Genomic DNA, 22,527 nt, shown 5'->3' with positions numbered 1-22,527 from the left:
CAAAGACCTCAAAAGAGGTCTCCTGATGTGGTTTAAGTATTGTTATGCACTTTGAACATCAATTGAACAACAATTTTTGTTGTTTTTCTATTAAGATGTTGTGACTTTGAGAGCGAAAACCTGAAAATGTAAAAAAAAATCAGAAACCTGTGAATTTCTGACTCAGTTGACAGCCTCATTTATCTGTTTCAATACTAGGCCTACTGGTAACCTACTTGCACAGTACAGCCTGGGTTGGCCTGACTGTGAAGGACCAATAAGAGATTTATCATTTTAGATCATTCAGAGTGTTTGTCACTGTTTCTCATAATTTTTTTCACACAGGGCGCCTTTCCTTTGGGAAATGTTTTGCAAAATTTGAGTTTCCCCATTTTTCCAGACATCACTACACCACTGCTAATACTTACCTGAGAACAGGTAGCGTAACATCCATACACTTGGCCATAGTGAGATAGAAAAGCCACACTAACATACCACATGATGCTTAGGAATATTGAAAGAATCTGAGATACACATACACAAGCAAAAGCCAGCGAGTTTGTTTTCAGTCAAAGATGACTTTTACTATGCCATAAGGCTAAGCATTAGGTTTTGGCAAAACATTTGAGAGCATTAATATTTTGGAGCTAAAATAGTATTAATAACCAAGTTTCCATCCACAGTTTTCATGAGAGTAAAGTCATACCAAGACAGCTGTGATGCAAACAGGAAGTTTCAGCTACCATGTTATAAATGCAGACGGATCATTTTTTGTTTGACAAGATGGGATCTTTTGTGTCGCTAAAATTAATTATGCGAGAAATGGTGGTGGAAACGCCTTTCTGTGGAAATATTGATATAATAACCATCATATCGAAGAAAACTTGGAGTCACGCGATGACATGGTGTGTGGTCCTCCCACTATGACTTGGGAAACCATGCAGTTTATTATGCTACTGCCTGGTTACTCTCTAGGTTTCTTCCAAGTTCCTGGACCTTTCTAGGGAGTTTTTCCTAGCCACCGTGCTTCTACAACTGCATTGCTTGCTGTTTAGGGTTTTAGGCTGGGTTTCTGTATAGCACTTTGAGATATCAGCTGATGTAAGAAGGGCTGTATAAATACATTTGATTTGATTTAGATTTTGGTGAAAGTACATGGTATGAGCTTGATACTCCTTTCCAATAAATTTCGAGGGTGTTATTCTAGTGACATGATGATAGATGCTTGACTGCCGCTCTTAGCAATAATCTCATCATGTAGACTAACCTACCCGCAGAGCCTAACTGTACTGTATCTGTGAGCTGTTTGGCTACAGCACACGTGTGAAGACCAGAGTAGGCACATTTGCTATGTAATGCAACAGTTTTTGTGACAAAACTATCGATAGAGTTGAAAATGCGATGGAAACACATTGAACATAAGATATTTATTCCAAAACTTAAGTGGAAAAAGTACATTTTGTGTGCAACAAGTCAGTTTGGTGGAAACACCACTTGTGCGAAAATGCACATATTTTCTTTATGCGGATTGTAGAATATTTGAATGAAAATCTGTTGCCGACTGGAAAGAAACCTAGCTAGTGATTGAAAAAAAAACATTTTCTGGGAAAGATCCAGAATTCTATGAGTTTGTTTTACTTCAGTGGAAATGTGGTATTTTCCTCTCAAACTATATAAACAGATCTATATAGACTAAATAAAAAAGATGAATGTCTTGTAAAAATAAAACCTTCAAGGTGCATTTTTTAAAATCTTTAGGCACGATTTCCAGTAAAATTAGCTTCTTTTGTCCCGTCTTAAAAAATGTCATAATTGCTATCAAGGAGAGGATGTTGGGTTGTCAAGCAGAGATGGAACATTTCCCTTTATTTACATGAAGTGCTTTGTCTGAGTTAGTTCCATCTCCTACAGTTTAAACCATCTGTCCTGTCCTGGGTCAGGTCTGGCCTATCTCAAATAACACCGGTTCCAGATCACTGCAAGGTAAGGATAGGAAGTTATATGACTTGGTAAACACTGTTATGGGTGATGTTATCAAAATAAAGTACAACGTTCTTTTGAAATTCAAAATGCTATTGTAACCCTTTCAATGTTGAATTCATGTTTCACATTAACAATTAATTGTACTAAACACTGAAGGTAACAATATCTGATTGTAAAAAAAAAAAAAGTTTCTAAGAGATTCTATTTAATTTGATAAGGATACTCTATTTTAAAATTCTAAGTTACTGTAAAGGCCACAATCCTGTTCCGTGCATGTTGCTCTTCCTTCCCTAAGAAAACAAAGGCACCCAATACCCACAGCAACATATATTTATTGTTTACATTCAATTTAATGCATTATTTATTCAACGTCACATCAAAAAAGAATAGGCAGATCTCCTAAACATTTACAACATAGTCGGTATCAATACAGTAAAATACGCTGCTATGAAATGATGTTCACTTTTGTATGAATACATTAGTTTGACATATAAAAGGATCAAAGTGTCCTTGTCTTCTGAAGAAGGGCAAGTAAAGAACGAGAAATATTATATTTCTTAGTATATCCAGTAGACAGAAGTACGTGTAAACAATATACAGTTTTAAGTACAGTTTAAAAGCTCCAAAATAATATCCTGGCTGGCTTTGAAGCAACAAAAGAAGCCATAGAGTATCAGTCTGTATTATGGCAGGGATAGACTGGCCTGAACTGTGCATTTTATAACAGGGGATATTTGTAACACTGCTGAGTTTATTATGTTCTGAAGTAAAGTAATTCAAACTATTTTACTATGTTTGGAAATATCTGTTAAACAGTGCCTTTTGACTCTTATGCTATAATACAGTCCATGTAATAACTGCTTTAACTCTATGGTAGCATGGGAGCCCACAAACAGCCCTCAACTGTGAACTTGTTAACTAATAATGAGCTTGGTAGCTAATACCATTTGAGATCTTTGTATCAAAGACATAAAAAACATGTCACCCATTTAAGAATAAGATTATATTACTTGCTCTACACACATACATTTCATAATATCCAATTACTTTTTAAATGTTTAATCGATGAAAATCGAATCAATAAAATATGTAAATAAAAAATATTAATTTTGAGAACAAAACACATTAAGAAAGAAAACAAGTCTGTTGTAATTGAATAAAACATGTAGCGTATTCCGAGAGTGATTGTTTGCACCATGAACATGGTTGAGTCATAACAGTAAAGGATACCGTATCATCTACATCCTTTTAAAAAGAGGCAAACATAGAAATACCTTGTATGCCAGACATACTGTACTGTAAAGCATGTTATAAAATACATTTTCTTGACAGCATTATGCAAAGAAAGAAAAACACAACTTTTCTTTCTCATTGAACATGGTCCGCTATAATTTGCACTACTGTAAGTCGCTTTGGATAAAGGCGTTAGCTAAATGGCATATTTGCAACCTCAAAGCCCATGACCCCACTAGTTGGCAGTTAGTTAACTTGTTGGCAGTTAGCTAGTTAGCTAGTTATTCACTGAGAGGTTTGACAGATAGGCATTGAGCACTGGGACAGTTTCTGTTTCTCCTCGTTGGGCCTCAACAACATCTTGTAGGGAGCACCTCTCCCTTTCTATGGAATGTCTGGACAAGGATAAGGATACAGACAGTAGTAACCCTTTGCCTGGTTAGCTAGGCTACACCTTACAGTAGCTGCTAGAAGTTGTTGGCGTGTGTATGACTGTGTGTGTGTGGGATGGAGCGCGAGCGGGCTATAGGGGCATGGTTGTTGTGCTTTTCCTTGCCACCACAAGGTATCATGCTGTCTATGAACTGAATCTTGCCTTGTTCCTCCTTCATGAACAGCTCCACCATCAGGATCTTCTCCTTGTGGATCTGAAGGCTGATGTCTTTAGGGATGTCTGGGATCAGCCAGTCCACGATGTCACTCATCAGCATCACCACGTTCTACGGGGGAAGGGAAACAGCAGGAAACAGGCACACACACACACACACACACACACGCACACACGCGCGCACGTGCGCGCGCGCACACACACATAAACACAAACACACACAAACACACAGGGAAGTGAGCAACAGCATGGTGAACAAGCAGGAAACAAAGTCTACAGTAAACATACAGTATCTCGCAGAGCCAAACGAGTGTGTCTCAGAATATTGCAAATTAGCTGAAGTCTGGCATGAAAGATTAACTGTACAATAGAACTGCAGCTGTTTGCTTATGTTTAACCCTTTGCATTCCTGGAGGAACATAGGCCCATAATAAAGATCCCCAATCTTTTTCGACAAATGAGGTCTTTTAAACTATAAAGGGACTCCTCCACTCACCTGGAAGACTATGACGAAGGCCAGTCTGGCAGCCAGGACCGCCCAGAACTCTTTAGAGATGACGTAGGGTGTGTTGGACCATGGGGGCTCCCTGTAGTCTTTATACCTGGAGCCAAGAGTCATCTGATTACAGTGACTAAACCAGAAAACATTACAACAGATAGCAAAATCCAATGGAACACCCAGTACAGTACTTAAAGGTAAAGGTACAGTAAATAAACACCACAGTAACTTTAAGTATGGCGATAATATTTCTTGCACGTTATATTTTTTTGTAACTTAAGGCATCTGTTTATTTGCTTACAGTATGTACAATTAAGCAATAAGAAACACACACACACAGTCTTTTCTATGAGGCGGCTGAGGCTGTATTCTGGCTCCTCAGTTAGGGTTAGGGATAGCTTTGTCCAATATAACCAGATCATGCACCACAGCAGGCTATAGGCTTCTTCTATATTTAAGCAGTTATACCTGAAGGGGTGTGGTATATGGCCGATATACAACGGCTAAGGGGTGTTCTTAAGCACGACAACATGGAGTGCCTGGATACAGCCCTTAGCCGTGGTATATTAACGATATACCACTAACCTTATTGGTATTATAAACTGGTTATCAATGTAATTAGAGCAGTAAAAATAAATGTTTTGTCATACCTGTGGTATACGGTCTGATATACAAGAGCTGTCAACCAATCAGCATTCAGGGCTTGAGCCACCCAGTTTATAACAATCAATGAAATATGCATCATATTAAAACTTCACACAGTCAGTCAGTGTTGTGTGTAAACTCACCTACACATCTCCACCTGATGCTGTGGGTCCATAGGTTCTTTACCGTCCTGGAAGTTGCTCACGTTGAAGTAGGACAGGGTGTGGTTGACGAAGTCGTGCATGGAGCCATCTGGGCTGTACATGTACTGGTAGACCAGCCTCGGGATGAAGTCTGACGTGAAGGAGATCACAAACGCCTGGAGAGAGACTGACAGTGATCAATGACAAAGCACCTGAAGACACGTGTTTACACCTGGCATTAACAAATGCCCTGTCAACAGATAGGGATTGGATCATCTTGTTCAGTTAACAAAAGTCACATGGTAATACCAGGTGGAAACCCGCCCTAATAATATATGCTGTAGGTTGAATATAATGGTCAACTTCAACAAAAGGAGCGCTGTCTTTAATGTACTGCATACCCTCTACAGTGGCTTGCTAAAGTATTCACCCCCTTGGCATTTTTCCTATTTTGTTGCCTTACAACATGGAATTAAAATAGATTTTTGGAGCGTTTGTATAATTTCATTAACACAACATGACGACCACTTTGAAGATGCAAAATATTGTTTTATTGTGAAAGAAACAAGAAATAAGACAAAAAAACACAAAACTTGAGCGTGCAAAACAATTCACCCCCCAAAATTCAATACTTTGTAGAGCCACCATTTGCAGCAATTACAGCTGCCAGTCTCGTGGGATATGTCTCTATAAGCTTGGCACATCTAGCCACTGGGATTTTTGCCCATTCTTCAAGGCAAAATTGCTCCAGCTACTTCAAGTTGGATGGGTTCCGCTGGTGTACAGCAATCTTTAAGTCATACCACAGATTATCAATTTGATTGAGGTCTTGGCTTTGACTAAGCCATTCCAAGACATTTAAATGTTTCCCCTTAAACCACTCGAGTGTTGCTTTAGCAGTATGCTTAGGGTCATTGTCCTGCTGGAAGGTGAACCTCCGTCCCAGTCTCAAATCTCTGGAAGACTGAAACAGGTTTCCCTCAAGAATTTCCCTGTATTTAGCGCAATCCATCATTCTTTCAATTCTGACCAGTTTCCCAGTCCCTGCCGATGAAAAACATCCCCACAGCATGATGCTGCCACCACCATGCTTCACTGTGGGGATGGTGCTCTCGGGGTGATGAGAGGTGTTGGGTTTGCGCCAGACATAGCATTTTCCTTGATGGCCAAAAAGCTAAATTATAGTCTCATCTGACCAGAGTACCTTCTTCCACATGTTTGGGGAGCCTCCCACATGCCTTTTGGTGAACACCAAATGTGTTTGCTTATTTTTTTCTTTAAGCAATAGCTTTTTTCTGGCCACACTTCAGTAAAGCCCAGCTCTGTGGAGTGTACGGCTTAAAGTGGTCCTATGGACTGATACTCCAATCTCCGCGGTGGAGCTTTGCAGCTTTGTTGCCTCTCGGATTAATACCCTCCTTTTTTTTTATAACCCAACCCTGATCTGTACTTCTCCACAACTTTGTCCCTGACCTGTTTTGAGAGCTCCTTGGTCTTCATGGTGCCGCTTGCTTGGTGGTGCCCCTTGCTTAGTGGTGTTGCAGACTCTGGGACCTTTCAGAACAGGTGTATATATACTGGGATCATGTGACAGATCATGTGACACTTAGATTGCACACAGGTGGACTTTATTGAACTAATTATGTAATTGGTTGCACCAGCTCTTATTTAGGGGCTTCATAGCAAAGGGGGTGAATACATATCCACCAATTTGGACTATTTTGTGTATGTCCAGTACATGAAATCCAAATAAAAATCCATTTAAATTACAGGTTGTAATGCAAAAAATAGGAAAAACGCCAAGGTGGATGAATACTTTTGCAAGCCACTGTACATCGGCAACTATCTGTCAGTCAGCATATTTGACTGTTAACGTAAATGTTAGCCCTAACCCTAACCCGAGAAGCTGGCCAGTGCCCATGTGAGATTTTGTTCTGGGTTCAGAGATTTGCCAGCACATAAACATAGAAGGCATTAAAGTTAAGAAACATTGACATCCTGTTCCATCGGTAACACTCTGAATAAGTGGAGGATGGAGTTGAGGAATTCCCTCCCTTCCATTTTAATCAAAAGCCTCCGTTGTCATAAATAACCCAGATCTGGATCTCACTTCAACATCACCATGACGATGGTGAACCCTTTGGAAGTGAAGTGAGAGTCTGCAGGATTTATGACCACAGTTAACTCTCCTTCTGACCAAGTATGGTCTTTTCTGCACCGAGGGTCCAGTAGTTTTAGAGGTGAAACCATTTAAAAGCCTAATTATGAGGTTTTACAAGCAACCCCCCAAGAGTGTTGACATATATTCACAGTAAAGGACTGGCTCTTTAATGTGGACCAGGCTGAGCTTCAATGAAAAACCGTTCTAGTTTTAAGTGCAGACTTGTTATTGTTGAGGGGGTTGAGGAATGAATAAGATGGATAAAAAAATTGTCACTTTTGCAGAACATTTCAATGACTCCCCTATCTAAATCAAAACAGTATATGTTAAAGTGCGAGAATTGTGGTTCTTTTTTTCATCATTTGGTCAACTTCCACCATTATATTTTGCTGGGATTACCGGAATGACTTACGTTTATGATGACGGCCACTTTAGCCACAGCTCGGAGAAGGTTGTACCATATTCCTAGAATCAGAGAGAGTCAGAACAAAACATGAGAGTCAGAACTCTTGATGGTCCATGTTATTACAATCTTATGTTTGAATTATTTTATTATTTTTATTTATTTAACCTTCATTTAACTAGGCAAGTCAGTTAAGAACAAATTCTTATTTACAATGACGGCCTACACCGGCCAAAACCGGACGACGCTGGGCCAATTGTGCGCTGCCCTATGGGACTCCCAATCATGGCCGGTTGTGATACAGCCTGGATTCAAACCAGAGTGTCTGTAGTGATGCCTCTAGCATTGAGATGCAGTGCCTTAGACCGCTGTGCCACTCGGGAGCCTTATAACAAATCTATAGATTACTTAGAGCAGCAAATCACATACTGTAGTGAACCCTCCTTTTGTTCCCTTCTTCTACAGTCATTGTCTTGGGGTTAATGCCTCTACAATACTGTTGTGGGATGGTATGAGTTTTATGCCTGGATCTATGTCAATCTGACGTTTAGTTAAGAACACAAAAGTGCTAAATAGTACAAAAACACAAGCATAACAATTCCCATAATACATCAGTAGGACAAATTCCCCCCTCTAGCTACGTTTGTAGGTTTGTATGTAGAAAGAATAGAAACCACTAGATCACATTTGCATTCCCAAGTTTTTACCTGACCACATGAGTCCATTTTCATTTAACCTGTATATACACTGAGTGTACAAAACATTTAGAACTGCTGCTCTTTCCATGACATAGACTGACCAGGTGAATCCAGGTGAAAGCTATGATCCTTTATTGACGTCAATTGTTAAATCCACTTCAATCATTATAGATGAAAGGGATGAGACAGGTTAAAGAAGGATTTTTAAGCCTTGAGTCAATTGAGACATGGATGTGTGCCATTCAGAGGATGAATGGGCAAGATCAAATATTTAAGTGCCTTTGAACGGGGTAAAGTATGGTAGTAGATGCCAGGCGCACCAGTTTGTGTCAAGAACTGCAAAACTGCTGGGTTTTTCACACTCAACAGTTTCCTGTGTGTATCACATCCAGCCAATTTGACACAACTGTTGGAAGCAGTGGAGCCAACAAGGGCCAGCATCCCTGTGGACACTTTCAATATCTTGTAGAGTCCATCCCCCAACGAATTGAGGCTGTTCTTAGGGAAAGGGGGGGGGGGGGGGGGGGGTGCAACTCAATATTAGGAAGGAAGATGTTCCTAATGTTTGGTATACTCAGTGTATACATACAGGTTCATCTTGATGAGATAAAATATTTTAATGTGGTCAGGAAGAACTCAGAAATAGCCATACTGTTTTTTTCTCTCTGTAAATCACTTGTATTGGACTGAATTCAATATTAGGTTTATTATTGTGAAAGGAATCAATATAAACCACAGTCTAATAAAAAAAAAACCTGTGTGCTTAAAGAGTGAACAGTCAGAGGCTGAACTTTGAACCCACCAATGTCTTTTGCCCTTGCGGCGACCGGCCTCCTGAGCTCGGCCACAAACTTCTTGGCATCCAATCGTATCTCGATGATGTTGTTAAGGAGGGCGAAAAGTGGGGCCAGCGGGAACGATGCCACGAACAGGGTCACAAACCCAAACTGGATTACTGCAAGGACACAGAGATAGAGAGACATCCATCAGCTTTACATGTACATCGCACTGTATACACGTAGGGATACAGTATGTCTTTCAGCCTGATCTGTCTATTCACCAGGGCCTGCTGTATTCACAAAGAGTCTCTCATAGTAGGAGTACTGATATAGGATCAGTTTAGCCTTTTAGATCATAATGAACACGATTAAATGGACAGGTGCAACCTGATCCTAGATCAGCACTCCTATTCTAAGACGCTTTATGAATGCAGGCCCTGATCACTTGACAAGACCTAACAAATCAATCAGGAGAGATGATCTGAACCTCACATCACATACTGTAGCTAGCAGCTCTAAAACATGCCAATGTGCTCATCACATTAAGGATAACAAGAAACCATTGAATGACCCTTGTAAATGTATATAAAAAAAACAATATATATGTATATATATATACACACTACCGGTCAAATGTTTTAGAACACCTACTCATTCAAGGGTTTTTCTTTATTTTACTATTTTCTACATTGTAGAATAATAGTGAAGACATCAAAACCATGAGATAACACATATGGAATCATGTACTAACCAAAAAAGTGTTTAACAAATCAAAATACATTTTATATTTGAGATTCTTCAAAGTAGCCACCCTTTGCCTTGATGACAGCTTTGCACACTCTTGGTATTCTCTCAACTGGCTTCACCTGGAATGCTTTTCCAACAGTCTTGAAGGAGTTCCCACATAATGCTGAGCACTTGTTGGCTGCTTTTCCTTCACTCTGCGGTCCGACTCATCCCAAACAATCTCAATTTGGTTGAGGTTGGGTGATTGTGGAGGCCAGGTCATCTGATGCAGCACTCCATCACTCTCCTTCTTGGTCAAATAGCCCTTACACAGCCTGGAGGTGTGTTGGGTCATTGTCCTGTTGAAAAATAAATGATAGTCCCACTAAGCTCAAACCAGATGGGATGGCATATTGCTGCAGAATGCTGTGGTAGCCATGCTGGTTAAGTGTGCCTTGAATTCTAAATAAATCACAGACAGTGTCACCAGCAAAGCACCCCCACAGCATAACACCTCCTCCTCCTTGGTTTACGGTGGGAAATACACATGCAGAGATCATCCGTTCACCCACACCGCGTCTCACAAAGACATGGCGGTTGGAACCAAAAATCTCCAATTTGGACTCATCAGGACAAAAAGGACAAATTTCCACCGATTTAATGTCCATTGCTCGTGTTTCTTGGCCCAAGAATATCTTTTCTTCTTATTGGTGTCCTTTAGTAGTGGTTTCTTTGCAGCAATTCGACATGAAGATCTGATTCACGCAGCCTGCTCCGAACAGTTGATGTTGAGATGTGTCTGTTATTTGAACTCTGTGAAGCATTTATTTGGGCTGAAATTTCTGAGGCTAGTAACTCCAATGAACTTATCCTCTGCAGAAGAGGTAACTCTGGGTTTTCCATTCCTGTGGCCGTCCTCATGAGAGCCAGTTTCATTATAGTGCTTGATGGTTTTTGCGACTGCACTTTAAGAAATGTTCAAAGGTCTTGACATTTTCCAGATTGACTGACCTTCATGTCTTAAATGATGGACTGTTGTTTCTCTTTGCCTATTTGAGCTGTTCTTGCCATAATATGGACTTGGTATTTTACCAAATAGGGCTATTTTCTGTATCTCCACCCCCCACCTTGTCACAACACAACTGATTGGCTCAAACACATTAAGAAGGAAAGAAATTCCACAAATTAACTTTTAAGAAGGCACACCAGTTAATTGAAATGCATTCCCGGTGACAATCTCATGAAGCTGGTTGAGAGAATGCCAAGAGTGTGCAAAGCTGTCATCAATGCAAAGAGTGGCTATTTGAAGAATCTCAAATATAAAACGTATTTTGATTTGTTTAGCACTTTTTTGGTAACTACATGATTCCATATGTGTTATTTCATAGATTTGATGTCTTCACTATTATTCTTCAATGTAGAAAATAGTAAAAATAAAGAAAAACCCTTGATGAGTAGGTGTTCTAAAATGTTTGACCGGTAGTGTATATTTGTTAGATAACAACTTTGACTTTTAGGTCATTTAAATCAACATCATAAATGTATTGATGCAGTTGATAATGAAGGCAATTGAGTGGCAGTGGATCAAACTAGAGAGAATAGAAGGGAGCTCTTTAAGTGTCTTGTAGGGAGAGGAGACTGAGGGAGGGGGCATGGACAAGAGAGGGGGCTAGGTGGAGAGGGTGAGGGGCAGGGACAAGTCAGGGGTGGTTACGAAGGGGAAGAGACTGTGAGGGACATTCAAAGGGAGGGGGCCTAAGGCTTCTGTATGCTTCCCAGTCTAAACAGTTTGTGCATATCTTATGACAAACTTTTGTGACGTTATGGTTTGTTTTGGTTTTTGGCAAGGGTTTTTTTGGCTGTTCATGCACGTTCGTGCACATTTCTCGATGTAAGACAAAGTTCGGTAGCAAAAGTCTACGCCCCTTCGTCGGTGATGGGTCAACAGTAGGGATTCTTTCAATGAAGTGTTTGTTGTCATTCAATGAGAGACGACTCGTTTTCATGCACATTTTTCCACTTGACAGCTTACGATAGTTGTAAAATTTGATTTAAAATTGCGTTACAAAGAGTTCCTAGGCAAAAATATCAAAATGAATGACAGATTTCTTAGATTAATTATGACTATTCTGAGGAAGTGGATACGGCGTCTCGAGATGGACAAACAGTACTATTACGACTTTTGTCTCGTTTTTCAAGCAACAACCTTTTAAAGGAGTATGCGAGGCACAGACGCTCACTTCGCCTAGCCGAGCGAACCGAAGCTAGTTTGCAGACGCCTATACAGGGGGCAAAGGGACAACGAGGGAGGGAGGGAGGGAGGGAGGGAGGGAGGGAGGGAGGGAGGGAGGGAGGGAGGGAGGGAGGGAGGGAGGGAGGGAGGGAGTGTGCAGACAGGGACAAAGGAGGGGGCAGGCAGAGACACAGGCTGTAATCTCTACTGGCATGGTGCCAAGGCATGACCAAGCCCAGAATGTCACTCCCTCCCCACAACCCCAGTACTCTCTAATTGTAGTATTTTCTCTCTCTCTCTCTCGCTCTCTCTCTCCACACACACACACACACACACACACACACACACACACAAACACATCCACGCACCCCCACAGACACACACACATTGCTCAGTTGTGTTCGAGAAGCAGGTGCTCTTCAAAAGCCCCTCGAGGGGAAATCCAACACCACTACAAGGTGCAGGATTCTGTGAAAAATGTACAACTGCTATAATAAATATGTGGATCTTGGGTGTGAGTGGTGAAGGTTTGGACTAATAGTCCGTTGGGAACATAAGAACATTTCTTTAATAATATCATAATATCCATGATACGGTAGGGTGAAATTAGCCTACAGTATCTTTGCAATGCCATGAATAATTAAGTTAAGCCTAAAACTCTCTGTGCCCTGAGAATAGGCCTACTTACCAGGCATTAACTGAGAGACACTGCCTCTTGAGAAAGTGAAGTAAGTTAAAAGCCCTGTGACTGGACTCTTCAGTTGTTTAAGACTTTCTCAAGAGTACAAAGTTCAGACAGAGAACAAACAATGTCTTTCTTTAGAGCTGACTTAACAGCCATCTTACACTGCAAATATATGCTAACCTAAGTACTAATAGTGTATAAGTCTCCTGATGTAATAGATGAAAATACTGATGCTCTTTTCACTTAAGTTGAGGTATATGCTTGCCAATGCCAGCTTCAGAGATACGTGGATGTAGGGAGAGAGATATATAGAGAGAGAAAGAAGAAGAAAATGAAGAAGAAGAAGAAGAAGGCAGGAAAAGAGAGATGTGGGCCATGGACCAAACAGCAAGTCAAAGTAAATAGAGCCTGATGGAGAATCTGGCAGAGGTGTGTGCCAACAGGAAGATCTGCTGAGTAAAAACACTGCTGTCTGTAATGAAGAAGGCCCAGGGTGTAGGTTTGGTATGGAGGAAGGAAGTCATTCATTCAATTAGCTACATCCCCTTCTCATTGTGCTTGGCTTAGGGCGCATTTCAAGTAAAAAAGAGGAATGGGTTCCCGGAATAATTCCAAAATGATTTCTGGCCAACTCCTACACAGGGAGGAAGTACAATGCATGGACAAAACATTAGGAACACCTGCTCTTTCCATGACATATACTGACCAGGTGAATCCAGGTGAAAGCTTTGATCCCTTGTTGATGTCACTTGTTAAATCCACTTCAATCAGTGTAGACGAACGGGAGAAGACAGGTTAATTAAATAAGTATTTTTAAACCTTGAGACAATTGAGACATGGATTGTGTATTTGTGCCATTAAGAGGGTGAATGGTCAAGACAAAAAAGTACCTTCAAAGTACCTTTGAATGGGGTATGGTAGTAGATGCCAGGAGCACCGGTGTGAGTGTGTCAAGAACTGCAACGCTGCTGGGTTTTTCACGCTCAACAGTTTCCCGTGTGTATAAAGAATGGTCCACCACCCAAAGGACACCCAGCCAACTTGACACAACTGTAGGAAGCATTGGAGTCAACATTGGCCAGCATCCCTGTGGAAAGTAACAACTTGTAGAGTCCATGCCCCTATGAATTGAGGCTGTTCTGAGCGCAAAAGGGGGTGCAACTCAATATTAGGATATTAATATGAATGTTTTGTACACTCAGTGTGTTTCATTTGATATGGTTCTGCTTTACATTTTGTTTCCCTCCATAAAAAGTACGTGCTGATCACATGAATCACATGAAGCCCGCCAGAAATTTTACCCTTCAACAGCATGAAACTGTCCAAGACCGAAATGGCAGTAAGCTACATTCTACTCAATCAATGTTGCTTCACAATAGTAATAAACCCAACTAAATTAACATTGTCTAAAAACTGGAGTTCTTACCCCCAAAAATCTTTTTTCCCCCCCATACAGCCTTTGAAACACTATTCAATACCCTGTTAAATATTTCAGGAATCATTAATATCTTCTACTAGGTCATCAAAAGACATGGGTTCTAATTAGCTAGCTGAGGAAAATGGCCTTTGGCTCGCACACATCCATTAATGACTTCTGCCTCTGACATTTGCTAAAGCCAGCCACCTGAGATTTCATCAAGATTAAAGTCAATACTAAATAAAATCCATCTCTATCTAATCCTTCAATCTATCTAATCACATCTGTAGGTTTGAAGCTGGAACCAAAAACCAGTACAGTGACAGTCTAAAATGCTTTTCTTGTTTGACAGTTACTCAACCAACGTGAAAGCCTATCAGAATTCTCTCATGACAGAGGTTCACTTCAGTAAGATCACATGATCTTATGTGAAGGTAATGTGATAACATGAAACTACACAAAACTACATTTGAGAGCGTGAAAACATGATCTTAAGTTAAATAAATGTGACAACATGGGGATGCAACATTTTATACATGTGCTTCCTTGTTCCCCGCACTTAGATTCAAGTTTCATGTTGAATTGTATCACGTACTAGTGGTCAGAAAATATCACTGTGATGCTTTGAGATTTTATATAACCTTAAAGGTGGAAACATGTAAAGCTGGTTCACCACTGTTGTGATACCATGTAACTACACATGACAACATCTGAGTTTTTCCACATGTGAAAAGGCAATTCCACATGTGAATCTGAAATTCACATGTGTGGTGAAAACATGTTATTCTCCTCACATGTGAAAAGGTGGTGTTAATTAACATGTGAACTCTATATTGAATACATATGAACATACTGTATGGTTTCATATGTGAACAACTGACCTCACTTGTCTATTTTGTTTTGTGGAAAATTGATTTACAATACATCTCTGCACTTAGCAAAAGAGTGTCATCTGCACTGCTATTTTAATCTGACAATTCTCTCATAATTGATTTAAATGTACTTATTTCTGCAGTTTTAGGGTTTTCTGTATATTTGACGAATGTTGGTGGGACATATCATTCTGTTTAAGTGTTACTCCTGAATCACAATGATAAATATAATAGATTTTCTTGAGTGTATTATACAAAGCTAAGATTTACTTTGAAGTACAAAGTGTAGGAATACAGGTGAAATCAGTCATTGACACAGACACGGTGACGTAGCAGGAAGATTGGAATGCAGTGAACCAAGAGGTTGTACATTTGAAATTGTGATCATGTGGTTCTTTTGTAAGGGTTATGTCTAAAGATGTAATATCTCCATAACAACATGTACAAGGCTGTTTGTTTTGTTCATGACAGCATCTTATTGATTCTCTGGCCAACAGAAATAAACCCTGAGTTTATTCAGTGGGGACCACAGTCCTTATTTTATACCAGGTAAATTGACTGAGAACACATTCTCATTTACAGCAACAACCTGGGGAATAGTTTCAGGGGATAGGAGGGGGATGAATGAGCCAATTGTAAGCTGGGGATGATTAGGTGGCCATGATGGTATGAGGGCCAAATTGGGAATTTAGCCAGGAGACCAGGGTTAATACCCCTACTCTTACAATAAGTGCAATGGGATCTTAAATGACCTCAGAGAGTCAGGACACCTGTTTAACATCCCATCCAAAAGACAGCACCATACACAGGGCAGTGTCCCCAATCACTGCCCTGGGGCATTGGGATATTTTTTAGACCAGAGGAAAGAGTGCCTCCTACTGGCCCTCCAACACCACTTCCAGCAGCATCTGACCTACCATCCAGGGACTGACTAGGACCAACCCTGCTTAGCTTCAGAAGCAAGCCAGCAGTGGGATGCAGGGTGGTATGCTGCTGGCTTATTGATTCCACAACTTCTGCTTTGCCACTTTCTGTTGACAAAGGCTGTGTGTAAGGTAATGTGCAAGAGCCAAGGCTTGATACAAACTTTTTTAGCCACTGGGACAGATTTTTTAGTTGTCTGAAAGCTCAAGTCACAACAAAAAGAAGTGATTTAACACTATGGGCCAAAAAGGTGAATTAACTGTAAATTGTATGATGCAAGAAAACACTTAATTAAAGTAATTATTATCATTATTAGGCCTGTTACCACAGAGAATCAGTCAAAAAATATACTCTACTCTCTGCCTATTTGTTTCTTTGTATATTCAAGCCTTTCTCAAAATACAACACTGCCTCTTGAAGGCTCTTTTGGCACTCTTAGCCACTCTTCGTAGACTTTAAAATATAGCAATGTTACAATTACAACCAAATACTTTTTATGTCTTAATAAAATAATGTATTTTTCAATGTATCAGGGCTAAAGTAGGCTAATTCAAAGCAAAAGGTAACTAACTAAGACATGTCTATAACCTTGCAATATATTCAGGTTTCAGGGGAGATCTATTGGCAGCATGGGAGATATTATAAGAATATATTTCAAAGTTGTCAGACTTTGTTGAATAGAGGGGAATCCCAGCTTTTTAACAGTGTCAGATTTACTGCGCTGGAGAGACAACTTTACACCAGAGTAAGCTTTGGTTAATTAATAACACACCCATTCATCAACTGTGTGTCAGTGGAAAGTTTTTAGGACATCGGACATGACAATTACATTAAGACATGATGATAGCTAAATAGTTAACTAGCGAGATAACTAGTCAGGGTACACAATGTGGTTTGAATTGGCTATCTAGTTAGTCTGTTGTTATTATTTTATAGGCCTACCTGTTGTCATGGTTTCCTCTCTTGCTCCTCTGGCCCACTCACACTGGCACACATGTAGCTGATGCGCACAGCGTGCATTTTACAGGATTTTCATGACAGTACAAAGCCTATTTGCTGACCAAAAAATGTGCTATAACTGTGCAAATGACTCAATGATTAGCCAGTAATACCAGCAAATGTGCACATGCGGCTACACGCGGGTCTGCTCTTTGATCTCAATAGTGTATCTCGCAACCGAGGAGGATGGAAAGACCGCCCTGCCTGTCAGTGCAATATAAATCCTACTCTGATGCACTCTGCAAAACAGAGCAGCAACACATCGCAGCCAGGGACCACTCTGATCTAATTGTGATCAGAGTAATTGTTTGATATTGTGATTTTTGTGTGATTTTCTTTACTTGACCATCCGGACAATGCAAATCTATATTCTTCTTGTCGGACCATTTTTTTTCTTGTCCCGGACAAGTAGACATGCGTGAGTAATTGTCTGTTTAACAATGGTGGAAAGTGAAACTCCCTCCAGCCAATGCTTAGGCCTACACCCGTCCAATTATTTGAAATCCATGAGGGTAAGTGCGCAAGTCCAAGTACACACTCTTTTTGGAGATGGATGGAGAATCGGGACACAACCATAATACTCTGTTGACCTTGAAACGAAATGACAGACCTCTGTTATGACACGTGTCTTTGAACGAAGGTGGACCGACTTGTGCTAACAGTGGTGAACCAGCTTTACATGTTTCCACCTTTAAGGTTATATAATATCTCGAAGCATCACAGTGCTATTTTCCAACCACTAGTACGTGATACAATTCAACATGAAACATCTGAGTGCGGGGAACAAGGAAGCGCATGTATGACAAATCACATGTCACAGTGGTGGCAGACAGTTATAACTGACCAATGCCCATTGGAGTTGCCATGGCAGAGGCGTGTAGTGTGAAATAGCTGCCATACTAAAAATATGGGGCTGGTCACTGTATAGCAACATACGGGTTGTTTTACTCACACATAGAGGCAAGTCAGTCAACCATCACCACATATGTTGATAGGAAAGTGCAAGATGAAAATAAATGATGTTGCTACCTCGCTGTCAAACCAAGGTGTAAGCTGAACATACAAAGCAGAGAAAGATGCTTTTAAAATCAACTGGACAATGTGGACTGGACATGCATATCCAGATAAAGGTTTACATGATATTGACTTTTGGACAGTGACATAGTTGAAGATCACATTCTATTGAGAGAAAGGTCAGTCTGACTGATTGGGGGAGGCTGTATACCAAAGGTCTCACAGAGAACCGTAGCAGTGTCATACAGTTCACCACACACACACACACACAGACAGACAGACAGACAGACAGACAGACAGACAGACAGACAGACAGACAGACAGACAGACAGACAGACAGACAGACAGACAGACAGACAGACAGACAGACAGACAGACAGACAGACAGACAAGACAGACAGACAGACAGACAGACAGACAGACAGACAGACAGACAGACAGACAGACAGACAGACAGACATACAAACAGACTCACTCATCTCCATGTACTCTGGCGTGAGGCCTGCGAAGGGCTCTAGGAAGTGGTCCGTCTCATAGCGCTGTAACTTCTTCTCTCTCTCCTCTTCCTGGAAGGACCTTCTCTTGGACTTGATGTACCTTATCAGCTTCTTCAGCTTCCTGTAGGCACAGGGAGATAGTCAGAAACAATGGCACAGTCGGACAGGGATAAGAACCACAGAGAAGTATTGTCTGTGTATGTTACAGGCTGATGTGAATCCTTGATATACAGACACTAGTGGTGTGTTTTTGTGTGTGTTTTTGTGCGTGTGTGTACTCACGGAATGCCAATCTCAAATAAATTGTTCTGGATGAGTTGCTTTCCCAACATGGTGATACTGAGCTGAATACACAACTCCATCAGACATCCTCCATGAGCACACTGCCGGGGAAGAAACTCAGTTAAAGGCCTTCTGTACTGCAGCACACTTCCATTACAGACAGACTAACATGACAAAATACACATCCAACCCAGACTTCCTCACAGCAATAGACTTTTAAAGACAATTTCCCTGACGTTCACAGAGATCCAAGTTCACTGTAAACGTAGGTCATCGGCTCAAGAGGGACATCTTCTTTAAAAGTTCATCGTAGTGCACAGGTTGTTTTTCCTGTGTTTGCTTGAATTGTAGGACTTGAATACAGATTTATTTTGAATATGTGAACTCCTAATGTATGTTTCTAGGTTAACTAACAGTGTTTAATTCATAGCCATCTACACTTCAACATTTTCAAAGATTGTGTTCATTAGGCAATGTGATGAAATTAATGAAAATTTAATATTTATAAAATTACAAATAATTAATTATTGTTTTTCTTCCTTTACTGTCAGATGCCTAATATTGAATGCATATCCAAATGACTGTTCATGATGTAGAGTCTTCTATCTAACGGTTTGTTTACCTCTTCCATTCGATACGACTCAAACACATAAAGATAACTTCCAGGTCGACCAACAAGCCTGTAGGAGCACAGGAAGAAAATGGAGGGTTAGGAGAGGCAATACCCAAGGACAACTCCACTACATCTCGCTGACATAGATTGTGTAATTAACATAGCATAACATAACACAGCATTACATAACATAACATAGCATATCATAACATAGCATATCATAGCATAGCATAGCATAACATATTAACATAATTTAACATAACATAGCATAACACAAAATAAAATAACATAGCATATCATAACATAGCATAGCATAGCATAACATATTAACATAACTTAACATAACATAGCATAACACAAAATAAAATAACATAACATAGCATAACACAACATAAAATAACATAACATAGCATAACACAGCATAGCATAGCATAGCATATTAACAAGATATAATCTAACATAACATAACATAGCATAGCATAACATAACAAGTTCATACAGATCAGTAGATAAAGACTAAGACTGTGGGGACTCACCTGCCTCTGAAAAATGCTATGTATATGATGGGGGTAAAGGCATTCACAAACTTCAGGATGAACGTTTTGAATATCAATCTCTCCTCAAAGCTCTTGTCTGTCTTTGGAACCTCTGAGAAAACAGACAGTAGATGTACACATGTTATTAAATAACTTATAATGCCATTTGCTGCTTGAGAGTTGACTTGAAAGACAATAGCGGAATCCCTACAACAGCAAGGGGAGTGTTAGAAAGTTACACTGCATTTAGTACACCAAATATCAGTTATAGAAGGAAATCAATTTTGGAGATATTTTCGGTTTGAAAGGTAGGTAGCACGATGAGACAGTACATTGGTACATTGTTGGAAATGGAACCCAAAAGCCTTGCTTGTCGTAACTTACAGCTAATAGGGAAGTTGGCACACTGTCAATGCAAGATGCACTTACAGTTTTTTTCAATTGCTAACATGCATTGGTCAAAACTGAAGTCACATTGTCAAAACTCTTCACACAGTCTGCAAAACAGAAGTGTATGTGAACCAAACTGTGAATCATTTTTCATTGTTTTCACACAAAATGCATTCAATGACCACATTCTCCAAAATCCATTAACTCTTTTCTCATTCATACTCCACCACCTGCACTACTATAGATTTGCAGCACATGTTTGCAAATGCTAACACACTGTTTCCAAAACTGTTAAAAACACATTCAAACAGAAGGATGGCAAATGCTGTGCATTTCTGCTGTAACCAGATTGAAACATAGAAAGTCTCAGCAGAATTTTTTATAATTCCTAACACAGCTGATTGCAATTTCAGCTGAAAGCCTACCCAAGTGTCCTGTTTTTAGTCTCGTTACCAAACAGACAAAAGAGGACGGCTTCGTAATGATTAAATTTGGAAACATGGATCAAAGAAGACAAGTTGGTGGGGAAAGAAGAGTGGCAGTGAGAGGGAGAATGCATGGAGGACAAAGGAGAGGAAGACCAAGAGCGGTGGTCTCTGATGAGTCAAGGGCCCCAATTATTGACCATGTTGTAAACCATGGTCTCTCTTTGAGAGAGGCTGGTTTAAGGGTGCAACCAAATCTGCATTAATAGTAGTACGAATTTTCTGTCAAAACAACAGGTGAGATGTGCATCCTTCAATGATAATTGAACTACATATTACAGTACAATACAGTATGTTCACATTGTTACATGTACTGACATTTTGAAATATATTGATTGTATTGTGTTTTTCAGTAGGATCCAAAGGTTGGCTTCCACAGGAGGGAGAGGCAGAACATTATCAGATGGCAGGAAATTGCCATTGTTGACATGATAATTGGCCACAATGTAATAAAACTGTGGGAAATTCGGGACAGAGTACTGGCAGACAATATCACTTTTGGGAATGTGAATACGGTCAGCACAATGACAATTGCCAGAGTCCTAGAGAAACATAAAATAAGGATGAAGCAGTTGTACACTGTACCCTTTGAGAAACGGTGAATGTGTGAAAGAACTCCGGTATCAATATGTCCAGGTCAGATGTCTGTTCAATAACCAAACAGGGTACATACACAGCTATGCATAATGTCAAGTACTGTAAAACTGTGGATTTACTGTATTTTAGAGTAACGGAGATGGAAGCCAGGCAAACTGCACATACATTCATCTTTGTGGAGGAAGCTGGCTTCAACCTGGCTCTGATTCAACCCCACTCTGCTGCAGTCACAGACTGGTTTACTACACATCCCAGGATGTCAGTACTATTCCTTCCTACATACTCCCCCTTCCTAAACCCCATAGAGGAGTTTTTCTCTGCGTGGAGGTGGAAGGTTTATGACCACCATCCACATGACCAGATGTCCTTACTGGATGCCATGAATGTGGAGACACTTATCGTGAAGACTGCCAAGGGTTGGATTAGACATTCCAGAAGATACTTTCCAAGATGCATCGCCAGAGAAGACATAAGATGTGACGTTGATGAGAACTTGTGGCCAAATGTAGGAGAGAGGGAGAACTAGAACCCTCACAGTACTGTACAGTATGAGTGATTATACTATTCATGCTTTTGTTATAATTATAATTCGTTTTTTGTTTCAACTTTATTTTTCACAAGTAAATTACTATATGCAAAGATATAGAAAAAATAAAGGCTATTGAAGCAAATTGCTGCGTTTCTGATTCATTCTTGTTACATATATTTTAGTACAGTCAAAGTGAAAAGGTGTTATTCTTATTCTATAATGAAATACTGATTTATGTGAAATCTTTCAAACTTCAAAGAGAAGTTCATCATTTATGTAATGCATCAATTCAATTTATGTAATGTGTTTTTTAGGTCAATGTGTTACGAGTGACAATGTATGCTTTCTGAGTGAGAATTGTTGCCAGTGTTATGGTCGAACAAGCTTATTTTGAGACATGTATGAAGTGGTTTGAGTGTGTTTTGGAGGTGAGATTAACTGTTTGGCCAAGATGCATGTTGGTACTGCAGACTGTGTGAAGAGTTTTGAAAAAGTGGCTTCAGTATTGACTGATGCTTTTAGCAATTGAAAAAAACTGTAATGGGTCTTTGGCTGCTGTTGTGCTAGGAGTTGTTCACACAAGTCGTCAGACTGATCT

The 22,527-nt window shown here is 40.1% G+C and overlaps 1 protein-coding gene across 3 annotated transcripts in view; it reads right to left on the bottom strand.

Moving 5' to 3' along the window:
* Positions 1-2,276: 2,276 nt before the first annotated feature.
* Positions 2,277-22,527, bottom strand: part of LOC106561616 (anoctamin-1) — a 98,716-nt gene continuing 78,465 nt past the window's right edge. For all 3 annotated transcript variants that reach the window (XM_082957408.1, XM_014125737.2, XM_014125742.2), the window contains 9 exons: positions 19,929-20,040; positions 19,402-19,459; positions 18,780-18,880; positions 18,476-18,618; positions 9,154-9,306; positions 7,663-7,715; positions 5,090-5,265; positions 4,299-4,404; positions 2,277-3,914 (listed from right to left, as the gene is read on the bottom strand). In XM_082957408.1, coding sequence (XP_082813534.1) covers positions 3,663-3,914; positions 4,299-4,404; positions 5,090-5,265; positions 7,663-7,715; positions 9,154-9,306; positions 18,476-18,618; positions 18,780-18,880; positions 19,402-19,459; positions 19,929-20,040 — 1,154 coding nt within the window. In that variant the 3' untranslated portion in view covers positions 2,277-3,662. The remainder of the gene's footprint in view (positions 3,915-4,298; positions 4,405-5,089; positions 5,266-7,662; positions 7,716-9,153; positions 9,307-18,475; positions 18,619-18,779; positions 18,881-19,401; positions 19,460-19,928; positions 20,041-22,527) is intronic.

The sequence above is a fragment of the Salmo salar genome, chromosome 10 (assembly GCF_965601325.2).
Source record: "Salmo salar chromosome 10, fSalSal1, whole genome shotgun sequence".
Classification (NCBI taxonomy): domain Eukaryota; kingdom Metazoa; phylum Chordata; class Actinopteri; order Salmoniformes; family Salmonidae; genus Salmo; species Salmo salar.
This window is presented reverse-complemented; position numbering and strand designations above follow the sequence as displayed.